We start from the raw sequence: 12702 nt of genomic DNA, 5'->3' as shown, positions 1-12702 counted from the left end.
CTCCCCTCCCCCAGCCTGACCTAGCGCAGAAGGTCTCCTTCCTTCCTTCCGGTGTCCCCAACAAACCACCCAGCCCTGCTCACGTGTCCTTGAGAGTGTCATCTCAGCTCAAATGTCATCTACCAAAGAGAGGCCCAGGCCTTACCCAGGCAGGATCAACTCTCTCCCAGCCCCCTGCCTCCCTACCCCTTCTGTCTTCATCGCTCTAGAAGGATCTGAAATTATCTGCTCTATTTGTTCGTTTATTCCTTCCCTGTGTCTCGACTGAGAACTTACCCTCCCTGAGACCACAAACGCCCCTACCCTTCAGCCTCAGCACCCTGTCCAATTACTTTGAAGGTGCCCGGCCTGGGTCACTTGTGTGCCTGCCAGAGAGAGAATGGCCAGGCCACGGCGGAGGGGGCAGGGCGGCCCTGCCCGCCTGGACAGCCCGGAGAAGGCGGGAAAATGAGGCGAGGCGGGAAAACGCCAGAGAACAAGGCCTGCGGGTGGGTAGGGTGGAGAGAGCTGGCAGGCCCTGCGGGAGTAGGTTGGGGGGCGATCAGGCCAGCCGTGGGGTGTAGGGTAGTCTGATGGCGGTCCTTCACGTTTTCTATGTTGTTGGACATTGGCTCCGGCCTTTTTCAGTCCTGCGGATCAATGTGTGTGTGTCCAGGGAAGGGGTGGGGAGCTCCGGGAATGGATCCTGGAGGTTTGGAGGTGTGGGGGGGAGTGTCTCCAACTCTGGGGTTCCCCCTCCTCGGGGTCCTGCGGGGCATGCACGGGGGTAGGGGGGCCTAGGCCTTGCCACCCAGGCCTGCTGCGGGCACGCTGGACGCGGCCGGCCGAGCGCGCGGCGCAGGGCGGGGCCGCGGCCTGCGGGGCGGAGCTGGGGTGGGGTGGTGTGGGGGGAGTGGAGTGGATGGAGGCGGGGGCGCCCCCACCTCCTTTCTCGCTTCCCGCCACTGCGATGGCCAATCAGGAGGCGGGAGCCCGCCCCCCGACTCTGCCTCCCGTGGCCCCCGCGGCTCCCAAATGCCGAGTTTTCGCGGGAAACAAATCAGAGCAGCTGGCAGCTGGGCTGGTTAGCGTCGGGCATACCGGGGTGCTCCGGGGTACGATCAGGAAGTCGCGGCGGCTTGGAGAGGGGTGAGCTGCCGGGGTGTGTGTGTGCGGGACGCCGGGGATAGCGGTGCCAGCCCGGGCCCGGTGCTCGGCTCCGAGCGGGACGCTCTGTAGAACTTTCCCGCGTGAACGGGGACGCGCAGCCGGCGTGGGTGCATCCGAGTCCGGGTTCCCGGGAAGGGGGGGTGTTCCTCCCCCACTTCCTCCAAGGGACGCGGGGGTCGGGCGGTCGGCGCGGGGGGTCGCACGGCGGGCCGGGCGGGTGGTGAAGGCGGGGGGGGGGGGGGGGGGGCGGTGGAGGATGTCAGTCTCCGCGCCTGCGCGCGGGGAGCCCCGCAGTTCAATTGTCGCGCCCGGGCCTGATTTCGCGCGCCCTGACTTCCCCGGGCGTGTCTCCACCAATAGGAAGAGAGCAGGGCGGGGCGTCCGGATCCGGCTCAGCCAATAAGAGCAGCGGCTGAAGTGAAGGGGGGCGGAACTTGTCGAGCGGGGCCCCTCGGTCGGACCCCGCGCTTGGGGGTGGGCGTGGGGTGGCTGGCGAGACTCGCGCGGGCCGGTGAGAGTTTGTGGGGGACTGTCGGGGGTCGGAGGACATCGGGGGCTTCGGAGAGTGCTAGGGGGATTCGAGGGGAGTCTCCAGGGGCGCGCGGGGGTGGCCGGGTTGGGGCGGCCGGTTGCCATGGCCACCGCGGGGCCGGTGGAGTGGCGCACGCGCGCCGGCGGGACGGGGTGTCGAGGGGCCCCCGCTGTCCCTTAGGACGTCCTGGGGCTCGAGCTGGGGGGTCGCATGTTGGGGGGGGTGCCCTACTATCTCGGTCGTACTTGGTTGAGTTGCTCTGGGAGTTGTGAAGGAAGTTCCAGGCGGTTCCAGACTTGGGAGGAAAATTCTGTAAATAAGAATCCGGGAGGAATGAATGAACGAATGAATGAATGAGCAGCTGCGTCCACTCCCAGTGTAGGGCCTTAGTCTTTTTTTCTTTTTTTTTAAACCCTGGATGGACTTTTCCACCTTCGAACAGTCTGTGGGCTGTCCTGGGTGGTCTGACACCCTCTTTCTCCCTGGGAGGTCTGAGATTTCCCCCTTTTACCCTCAAGATCTGGTGGTCGGCAACATTTAGTCCCTCATTTAGTGGCCCTGGGTGAGATCTGGTGGGATTATGGGGACCAGGAGACCGGGGAGGTTGATCTGGAAGTTACCTAGTGTCCACTGGCTGGACAAAAGCCATCACAACCCCCCCTCGCTCACCCCTATACCCTGGCATGGCTTGGTGGTTGTAGGCCACACTGACCTCAGGTCTTGCTTTCTCCCTCTCCCCAGAACCCCTTTAGCAACCGCAACCATGTGGGTTCAGGTTCGCACCATGGACGGGAAGGAGACTCACACCATAGACTCCCTGTCCAGGCTCACCAAGGTCGAGGAACTACGGCGAAAGATCCAAGACCTGTTTCACGTGGAGCCTGGCCTGCAGAGGCTCTTTTACCGGGGTAAACAGGTAAGCCCCCCTGGGCAGGCTGCCCGCCCCATAGTCCTACCTTTGTTCTTGCCTGGTACACCGGCAGCCTGCCTCTGCAGCCACCCACACGCACACCGTCTCCCCCCGCCGCCTCTCGTCCGGTCCCGCTTCATGTCTCCCGGAAGGAAGGAGCCCTTACGGAAACCTCAAATGCCTGAGAGAGAGGAACAAAGGCCAGACTTGTACATGGACACATTAGCCGGGCAGCTGCCACTCTATAGTCGAGTCTGGGCTTTCAAAGTCAGCTATATAATTTTTTTTTTTGTTTTAGCTCCCCTTGAAATAATTTCTAGGGAAAGAGATAGGAGGTGGCCCACTGAGAGCTGAAGAATTCCCAAGAAGAGCGAAGAATCATCAAGCAATTAGGTTGGGAGAGACCAGGTTTTTCCTATTAAACACATCCTGATAGCTCACAGCTTGCCCCCAGTTAGGTTCAGACCCTTTTTAGGCATTTGGACGAGCTCACTGGATGTCTGAGGGGGGGAATTTCTGCGCTAGCAATTGCTCCTTGCCTTCTTTCTGGGCTCGCCATCTTGGCAGAAGAGCTAACTCACGTTTGGGACGTGGTATTGTCAGTACTGGGGGCTCTCTCCCCTTTGGTTGGTGTCTTGGGGGACAGTGGTGCATTCTGGGAGTGGGGTTCCTGAGGGTGGTGGAGGTGTGGGTCCTGGGAGCTGTCGTCAGCCGTGGATTCCAGCTAGGAGGTCAGGAGCCCTCTAACTGGATTTAAAAAGTCGCCAGCCGAGTGTGCCTGTGCCCGACTTTGTTGTCGAGCTGGGCACTGCTGCCACCTGCTGTCTAGGTTGGAAAACCGGCACTGCGCCGGCCTGGCTGCGTGGGGCCCCGGAGGCCCCTGCGCGCCAACTCCCATGAGCTGTGGTGATTAATTTGTTGGGAGACCTTCAGGCTGCCTTCCCACAAGACACTGGATGACTTGAAGGGCTCAGGATTCCCAGCTAAGCCTCTCCCCCTGCCTGCCTCCTGCCTGCCTGCCTGCCTTGGGAGGACCCAGGGCCTAGAGCCTGAGAAAACAGCCACGTGCGGGCCAAGGACAGAGGCGCCACGACCCAGCCCAGTTGCTGGGGGCCAACTTTCCTCTTTTCTCCTTCCTCTCACCCTAACTGCTTTTCATGGCTCCCAAATGGATCTTGTTTGGCCACACAGGCTGTTACTTCAGCATGGTCTCAAGTATATGCATGTGTGTCCCCCTCCATGTCCCCCCCCATCCCCTTACTGGGGCTTGAGCTCAGGGCCTGGCCCTGAACCATTAGTTTTTTCACTTAAGGCTAGCGCTCTGCCACTTGAGCCACACCTCCATTCTGGCTCATTTGTGATTTACTGGAGGTAAGTGTCTCATAGACTTTCCGATCTGGGCTGGCCTTGAACCAGGATCCTCAGGTCTCTCCCAAGATGCCAGTCCTTGGTCCAGCCATCAGGCCATCTTATGTTGTGAATGCATTTCCAGGTGCATTGAGGACATTGTTCTCACTTCTCAGCTGTCTAGCGAGCTCATCGGTTAGCTGGCTTGGATAGATGTATAAAGGGAAGTGTAAGTTGAGCACTTTGGAAGTTACACATGTGTCCACACCTATGCTGACCTGCCTCCCTTCATTCACAATGTAAGATCAGACCTGGACAGAAGTGTCTGCCTCAAATCTGTCAGCTTGTCAGGCCATAATTCCAGGGTAAGCTGTGTTCCACACGGCCAGGCCTTCTTTGTGCTTTTCATCCCAGGATGAAAGCCCAGGGAAACCTGTCCTGTCCCTGGGGTGGAACACTACCCTAGCCTGGTCTGGATTCGAACCTGGAACTTAGATGTCCAAGGCAGGCAGTGCTATGTTTCTCTGAGTTCAGCCCCTCCCAGGGCTGTCCTGAACCTCAGCTCTGTAAGGGAAAGTGTTTGCTTCCGGTTTCCGGGAAGGGAGAGGAGCCCAGTGGGTTAGTGAGTCATGCAATTTCCCCAGGTAGCAGCCAGGAGGAGGTGCTGGGTGACAGGAGGGAGGGGACAGGAACACAGCAGGCCGGAAGTCTGCCTAGAGCCAGCTGATAATGTTGGAAGTCAGCCTGACTCACACTTGCATTAGAGTTACCAATAAGCTGTTTTTTTTTTTTTTTGTCAGTTGTGGGGCTTGAACTCTGGGCCTGAGAGCTGTCCCTTAGCTCTTCAGCTCAAAGCTGGTGCTCTACCATTTGAGCCACAGCGCCACTTCCGGTTTTCTGGCTTTGAACTGCGATCCTCAGATCTTAGCCTTCTGAGTAGCTAGGATTACAGGCATGAGCCACTGGCACCAGGCTAGGCTGTTCTTAAACAGAAAGTTCTAGAGAGTATTCATGGCTATTTATTTATTTATCTTTTGAAAGAAACATGGTCCTGAAGTCCAAAGGTCTCCTCCATTGAGGTGAAATGAAGCTTTATATAAAGTGGAACACAGCATGTCTGCTTCAAAGTGGAGCCATAGTGGTCTCTGGTCTCTTTTGGACTGAATAGTATGGTGATTATCGCTGTTAATTAGTGAGCTCAGTGAGCTGGCAGTAGGGAGGGAAGGACTTCTGCTTCCTACCCAGTCTCAACCCAGGCTGGAGGGATCTGGCAGCTGGCTTTGTTTTGTTTTATAACTACCCTTAGGAAAAAAATAGCAATAGGAAGCCAGGCGGCTGTGGCTCATGCCTGTGTAATCCAAACTGCTAGGGGGGAGGTTGGAGGGGGGGGAAGAGCTGAGATTGAGGATCATGGTTCAAAGCCAGCCAGAGAAGGAAAAGTCCATGAGACTCTTACTCCAGTAAACCACCAGAAAACCAGAAGTGACGTTGTGGTTCAAGTGGTAGAGTGCTAGCCTTTAGCGGAAATGCTCAGGGACAGACCGCAACCAGGCCCAAAGTTCAAGCCCCATGACCAAAAAAAAAAAAAAAAAGGCAATATGGGGCTGGGTGCCAGTGACTCACTCCTGTAATCCTAGCTACTTAGGAGGCTGAGATCTGAAGATCATGGTTCAAAGCCAGCCTGGGCAGGAAAGTCCATGAGACTCTCATCTCCAATAAACCACTCAGAAAACCAGAAATGGTACTGTGGCTCAAGTGGTAGAGTGCTAGCCTTGAGGCTGAAGAGCTCAGGGACAGTGTCTGGGCCCTGATTTCAAGCCTCATGACTGACCGACAAAAAAAGCAAAAAAAAAAAAAAGCAATAGGGGGCTGGGAAGGTGGCTCAGTGGTAGAGCGCTTGCCTTGCATGCCTGAGGCCCTGGGTTCGATTCCTCAGGACCACATAGGCAAAAAGAAAAAAGCCGGAAGTGGCGCTGTGGCTCAAGTGGTAGAGGGCTAGCCTTGAGCTGAAGAGCTGAGGGACAGCGCCCAGACTCAGAGTTCAGGCCCCACGACCAGACACTCCCCCCCCCCCCAAAAAAAAAAAAAAAAGCAATAGGGCTCAGTGCCAGCAGCTCACGCCTGTAATCCTAGCTACTCAGGAGTTTGAGATCTGAGGATCATGGTTCAAGCCAGTTTCGGGCAAGAAAATCTGTAAGCTTCATTTCCACAATTAACTGCTGGAAGTAGAGGTGTGGCTTAAGTGATAAAGTGCCAGCCTTGAGTGCAAAAGCTCAGGGACAGTGCTCAGGCCCTGAGTTCAAGTCCCAGGACTGGCATACAAAAATCACAACAGGTGTGTTAGGCAAGAACTCTACCACTAAGCCACATTCCCAGCCCACAACAGGTGTGATTAGTGGCTCGGTGAACTTGTTTTGAGCTGTGATAGAATCTTCGGAGTTGTTGACCAGTGATTCTTTAACTTGTTTCCACATCTTACAGGCAGGACTGAGATGGGATGGGCCCCATTGCAGCCCGCTGAGCAGCAGGCAAGGTAATGGGGTGTGCCGGGCTCAACCCTCCAGTCTGCCTCCTGACTAAGTCAGATCATGCTATGTACTCCATGTCCTTATCTCTGCCAGGGCCATAGCCCTCATCTCATAGGTACAGTTACCCCAGTTGGTGACAATCAACCTGGGCCAGGTCTGTTTCCATGGTTGTGTTTAAAGTCATGTCCTGGTTGTGGCTTGGCTGGGCTGATTTGTTCCAGTACCTTCTCGCTTGGCCTGTTTCCTTGAGGGTGGGTCAGATGGCAGATCTGAAACTTCCCCAGGGATCAATGTGTTGTCCTGAAGCCGTGAGGGAGGGTCTTTGCTTCTAGGCCCACTCCCATGGGACCATGGAGCCCCTGAGTCCCGTCCAGGGCTCAGCATACCTCCTGGGCTGTGTGATAGTGAGTGGTGGCCTTGTGGGCCTGTGTTGTCTGCTGCTGACCAGATGCCCCTTGCCAGTGTGGTTTAGAACCATATGAATGGACATGGCTCTGTGCCAGTGAGATTTGTTTCATACCCTGGCCAGGACAGGAGCGTCACTTGAGCCCAGGTGTGCAAGGCCAGTCTGGATGACACATAGAGACCCTACCTCAAAAATACGATGCAGAAAGCTTTGTGCGCGTACACACAGTTGTACAGGTATGTACAGGTTTTGAGGCTTAAACTCCAGGCTTTTGTGCTCAAGGCTAGTGCTTTCCTACTGGAGTTACTTCTGGCTTTTTTGCTAGTTTATTGGCAATAAAAGTCTCACAGACTTTTTCTGCCTGGACTAGCTTTGAGCCATATGATCCTCAGATCTCAGCCTCCTGGGAATTACTGGTGTAAGTTGATAGTGCCCAGCTAGAAAGCCTTTTAAGAACAGTCAGAATTGTGCAGCCAGTTTCCAGCCAGCTTAAGTTGGTGGACCCAGCTTTTCTGGCAGCATCAGTGGGCTCTGGAATGTGCTAGAATAGATCCCAAAGTGTATGCCAGAAAGGCTCTCAAACTACTACGGCCCTAGGACCCTTTTACACCTCCACAATGATTGAGGGTACCCCAGAACTGTTGGTTGGGATTGGTTGGTTGTTGATATTAGACATGGTTGGGTGGAATGCCCTGGGCTGCCTGTGTGCCATGTCACGCCTGTCCCCTCACGAGCAGGCATGCTGCTGTCATTGTGCCAGGCATTCTGACCCCACCAGCCTCCTGATGCTGCTCTAGGGCCAAGCCCCAGCAGTGGCTGGGTCAGGCCTACTTGTCACTGCTCATCTGTTCTTTTGAGTCCCAAGCCTGCCCTCCCTGGTGTCATGCTGGCTGTCTGGCCCTTCTTCCTGGGGGTTCCCTTTTCTCCATGTGCCCATCCAGCTGGATGTCTTGTCTGCCTGCACATCTGGATTCTGCTGGAGTGCCTGGCTGGGCTGGGCCAGTGGAGAGCACACATTCTAGTGCTGAGGAATACCCTTCCGCCATTACCACTGATGGCTGTCTTAGAACCCTCTGCCCGGAGCCAGCTGGAGATTGCGCATGGTTGCCTCTAAGGTCTTCTAGAAGAAGACATAGGTAGACGGCAGGCATGGGAGCTTGCACTTTTTTTTTTTTTGATGCCAGTACTGAGGCTGGGATACAGAGTCTTGAGCACTCAATATTTTCCATTCATGGCTAGCACCTTACCACTTGGGATGAGGAACCATGCCTCCAGTCTGGCTTTTTTCTGGTTGTTTTGGAGATAGAATCTTGCAGACTTTTCTGCCTCAGGCTGGCTTTTAACCCTGATCTTCCAGAGCTTAAGTCTTCTGAGCAGTTACACAGATGAGCCATCAGTTCCTGGCTTTTCTTAAAGGACTTTTTTTTTTCTTTTGTCCTGGGGCTTGAAATCAGGGCCTGAGCGCTGTCTCTCAGCTCTTTGTGTTCAAGGGGAGCACTCAACCACTTGAGCCGTAGCGCTAGTTCTGGTTTTCTGGTGGTTCTTCGGAGATGAGAGTCTCATGGTCTTTGCCTGCCCGGCAAAGATCCTCAGATCTCAGCCTCCTGAGTAGCTAGGATGACAGGCGTGAGCCACCAGCGCCTGGCTTTTCTTAAATTACTTCTAAGTGGGATGTAAGGCGTGTCCCTGCTGGTGGGGTGCCCTGGGATGTCTGGACGGGGCGAAGGCCGCTGTCACTGCCAGCGATCACGCCTGCGTGGCCGCCCGCAGCCTCTCCAGAGGCCTGCTGGGCCCCGCCGGCCAGTCACCGCCCAGGCACCCTGCAGCCAGGCCATGCACGGACTGCCAGGCGCCCCGGCTGTACGCCTGGCCTAAGCGTTCCCGGTGGACGAGAAAATGGCCTAAGAATGGGACCATGCGGCCCATGCGCTACGTGCGCACGGCCCCGGCCCTGGCGCCTGACTTCCCGCACGCATGCGCCTTCCTGCTGCCAGCGTCCCTGTTGGTGACGTCAGCGGTCCCAGCAACATCACGGCCAGGTCACACTCAATTTCCCAGGCCTCTCTTTTCTCGCGATCTTCCAGTTCTCGCGATCCCTGTTGCTTTTCCTCCTCCCGCCAGCAGGGCGGGGCGCGCCTCCGCCTCGGCCGCACGCACCAGCTTGCTTTTCCTTCCCAGTGGTCCTTGTCTGTAGCCCTCTGTATAACCTTGGCTGCACCCTGTCTGGTTGTCCTGGGGCTCCCGCCATCCTTCCGTGGTCTATCTTCTGTCTTTCATCTTTTTCTTTTTTGTCGGTCGTGGGGCGTGAACGTGAACTCTGGGCCTGGGCGCTGTCCCTCAGCTCTTCAGCTCAAGGCGAGCGCTCTACCACTTGAGCCACAGCGCCACTTCCGGTTTTCTGAGTGATTCATTGGAGATAAGTCTCACGGATTTTCTTGCCCGGGCTGGCTTTGAACCGCCGTCCTCAGATCTCAACCTCCTGTGTTTGGACTTTTCTTAATTATACTATGTAGTTATACAAAGGGGTTACAGTTCCCTAAGTCATCTGATAGTGCAGTGTCCATGCATTACACTCTTCCTGCTTTTTTTTTAATTGTAAAGGTGATGAACAGAGAGGTTATAGTTACATAAATCTGGTAATGAGTACATATCATCCTCCCCTCCCTCCACCAGCCTGCGGCTGGGCGCTGTCCCTGAGCTGAGCTGTTTTTGTTCAAGGTTAGCACTCTACCTCTTGAGCCACAGGGAGGGCCACTTCCAGCTTTTTCTGATGAGAGCTCGTGGATTTTCCTTTGTCCCGGCTAGCTTTGAATTGTGATCCTCAGATCTCAGTCTCCTGAGTAGCTGGGATTACAAGCATGAATCAAGCTCCATGTTTAATTTTTAACAACAGAAACACCTGCGGCAGTCTTGCCAGCTTTGTCTGTTGCTTTTATTAATACCATTGACTGCCGGTGGGGATTTAAGTTCTTGGAACCAAACATGAAGGTTCAGTGGCTGTAACTGACTAGCGCTAGTCTTGGCCAGGTGAGAGAGAGCGCGCACGTGCGCGCGCATGCGTGCACGCACACACACGTCTGCGCTTGTGCAGAGGAGATCCTGTGCACAGTGGGGGAGGGGCCTTATTTCTGTCCCTGGCAGCTGCTTGTACAAGCTGGTACCTGCCCTCTGTGGGCCTTTCTGGAAACTTCCAGAAGTGGCCTCTGCAGGAAGCAGCCCAGCCAGCTTGTAAGATATCCTCCCTCAGAGTCATAGTCCAGCAGCCCCCTCCATGTAGACTGCAAGCTCCCCAGCCAGGGGCATCCTGGGCTCCCCAAGGCCTTGGTGGCAGCTGAGGGCCCAGCCCCCAGTGTGGTCCTAGGAATGTAGAGGGTGAGGGAGAGGAACAGGGCAGCCTGCAGGGCTGGGCCCAGTCCTGGACGCCCCCCTCTGCCTGGGTCAGGACTCTGCTGTCACCCTCTGTCCCTAGCAGCTGCCACCTCTTGCTTCACTACCTCCTCTCCCCCGCAGTCTTTGTGGGCTAGCCCAGTTAGGCTCTGCTGTCCCGTCATTCTGGTTTGATGCGATGCCGCCTGCCCTCCCCAAGTGTCACTTCCTCTTCCTGTGGAGGCGGATCCACGGCCATTCTCCCTGTGTTTGGTAGAGTATAGCTTCTTCCTGGTGGTACCATGTCTGCCGATGTGGGGCCTGCCCTCTACCACCCTGCCCTTCCAGTGGCGATACAGGCGCCATGCAGGGGTAACCGTGACTGCTGTGTGCCACCCTTGGGCACGTGTGGCCGCAGCTCTACCTGGTGGTGTTCCCGGGCAGTGCTGCTCCCCTAGGGACACCCTGAGAACAACCCAGTGGGGCGCACTGTGCTCACAGAACCATCTTGGAGCACCTCGTCCTTTGAGTTCTCCCTGTGCCTGGGACAGTGGCATCTCTATAAAGTGGCTAGGAAGACTCCTGCGTTTTAGACTGAGAAGTGCGGGGGTAGTGCTCGCACCCCAATGCCCTCCAAACAGCCTTCAGTCCCGCAGCCATTCTGGGGGCGTCATGTGAGTGGGCAAGGTGTCCAGCAGGGCGGATCGCACAGTGGTCTCTTGGGCTCCCCGTTCGTCATTCCTTCCCTAGCAACCAGATCCTTCTGTGTCTTTCCTGAGTTCCACCTTCTCCAGAATGTTCTCTAGCTGTAGTTGCACTGTGTAGCCTATCCCTGCTGTTTCCCTGTTCCCCTCCCCCCCCTTTTTTATGTGCTGGTCCTGGGGCCTGAACTGAGGACCTAGGCACAGCGTCCTGAGTGCATTACCACTGTGAGCCACAGCTCCCATTTCCTGCTTTAGGTAGTTAGAGATGAGTCTCATGGGCCCAGGCTGGCTTTGAACCACAATCCCCAGCTCTCAGCCTCCTTTGTAACTATGGTTACAGTCAGTCACAGGTCAGCAGCACCCAGCTTTTTCTCTTTTTAATAGTTTTATTTTTAAGATGTTGTACAGAGAGGTTACCATTTCATAAGTCAGGTATGTCTTTCTTTTCTTTGTTTTTTGGTTCAGTGTCACCCCTTTCTTTGCTTTCCCTCAGTTTCCTCCTCCTTTCCCTGCCTTCAGGTTAGGTGTCTTTCCTTCTTCCTTCCTTCCTTCCTTCCTTCCTTCCTTCCTTCCTTCCTTCCTTCCTTCCTTCCTTCCTTCCTTCCTTCCTTCCTTCCTTCCTTCCTTCCCTTTCTTTCTTTCTTTCTTTCTTTCTTTCTTTTCCTCTCTCCCCCCCCCTCTCTCCTTCTCCCTCTCTCTCCTTCTCTCTCCCTCTGTCTCCCTCTCTCTCCCTCTTCTTTCTTGTCAGTTATGAACTCAGGACTTGGGTACTGTCCCTGAGCCTCTTGAGCCACAGCGCCACTTCTGGCTTTTGAGAGGTTAATTGGAGATAAAAGTCTCACAGGGACTTTTCTGCCTGGGCTGGCTTTGAACCTGGACCTTCAGATCTCAGCCTCCTGAGTAGCTAGCGTTACAGGTGTGAGCCACTGGCGTCCAGCAGCTTTTTTTTTGTTGTTAGGGTACGCAGCCCATACTGCACCCCACTCATGCAATCCTCTTGCCTATGCCTACTGAGTGTTGCAGGCATCCACTGTGGGTTCACAGAGCCTCGAGTTCCCCCATTGTTCTTAGGTCCACTCACAGCTGTGAAACCATTGCAGTGAGCCTTTAGAACACCTCATCTCAAGGAAGTTCTGAGCCCTTCTATGCCCTCTGCCCCCGTTCCCTTCTTCCATCTCTGGATTCATCCCATCTGGATGTTTCCAGAATATTTTGGGCCTTTCATGACTACTTTTGTCACCGAGCATGTTGTCCTCAGTATCCCTCCATGCTGTAGTAGAGTCGGAGCATGGTGCCCCAGTGTGGGGCTGACCGTGCTGTCTGTCTGTCTGTCTGGTGGTGGATTGGTGATCTCCTCTTGGGACTGATGGTGTGTGATGTGTGTGACTTATGTGCGAGTTGATTTGGCCCCTCCTTCCATCCCTGGCACCTCTGCTGGTGCAGAGCTGTGTCGACCCCCAGGGGTTCCCCCTGTGTGCTGAGTGAACAGGCAGATGTGTTGTATTTGGGGACCTCACCTTCCAGCCTGGGCTCCAGGCTGGGGTTTGGCCACCTGAGAGACCTGCCTGCAGCCGGGGTGAGCTGAAGCGATGAGCAGGGCACCTGTGCCCAGTTAGCTGTTGTCAGGCCAGGCGAGGCCTTTGACCTCTAGCATGGGAAGAACAGGAGGTCTTAGTTCCTCATCTCCCTCCCTCTCTTCCTTGCTAGAGAACAGGCTGGGAACCTGTTGACTTGGGTGCTCCTGGTCTGTGAGGAGAAGG

At 55.5% G+C, this 12702-nt stretch overlaps 1 protein-coding gene across 4 annotated transcripts in view; it reads left to right on the top strand.

The window, feature by feature from the left end:
- Positions 1 to 1049: 1049 nt before the first annotated feature.
- Uhrf1 (ubiquitin like with PHD and ring finger domains 1) overlaps positions 1050 to 12702 on the top strand; it is a 29081-nt gene continuing 17428 nt past the window's right edge. For 3 of the 4 annotated variants that reach the window (XM_042669930.1, XM_042669929.1, XM_042669926.1), the window contains exons 1-2: positions 1050 to 1128; positions 2423 to 2597. In XM_042669930.1, coding sequence (XP_042525864.1) covers positions 2445 to 2597 — 153 coding nt within the window. In that variant the 5' untranslated portion in view covers positions 1050 to 1128; positions 2423 to 2444. Of the gene's footprint in view, positions 1129 to 1581; positions 1661 to 2422; positions 2598 to 12702 lie in introns of those variants that run through there. The other variant, XM_042669927.1, reaches the window with a different exon arrangement.

Source organism: Dipodomys spectabilis, unplaced genomic scaffold, assembly GCF_019054845.1.
Source record: "Dipodomys spectabilis isolate Male_0828 unplaced genomic scaffold, ASM1905484v1 ptg000511l, whole genome shotgun sequence".
NCBI classification, from domain to species: domain Eukaryota; kingdom Metazoa; phylum Chordata; class Mammalia; order Rodentia; family Heteromyidae; genus Dipodomys; species Dipodomys spectabilis.
Note: the sequence above shows the minus strand (reverse complement) of the source record. Positions and strands in the feature narration are given on the sequence as shown.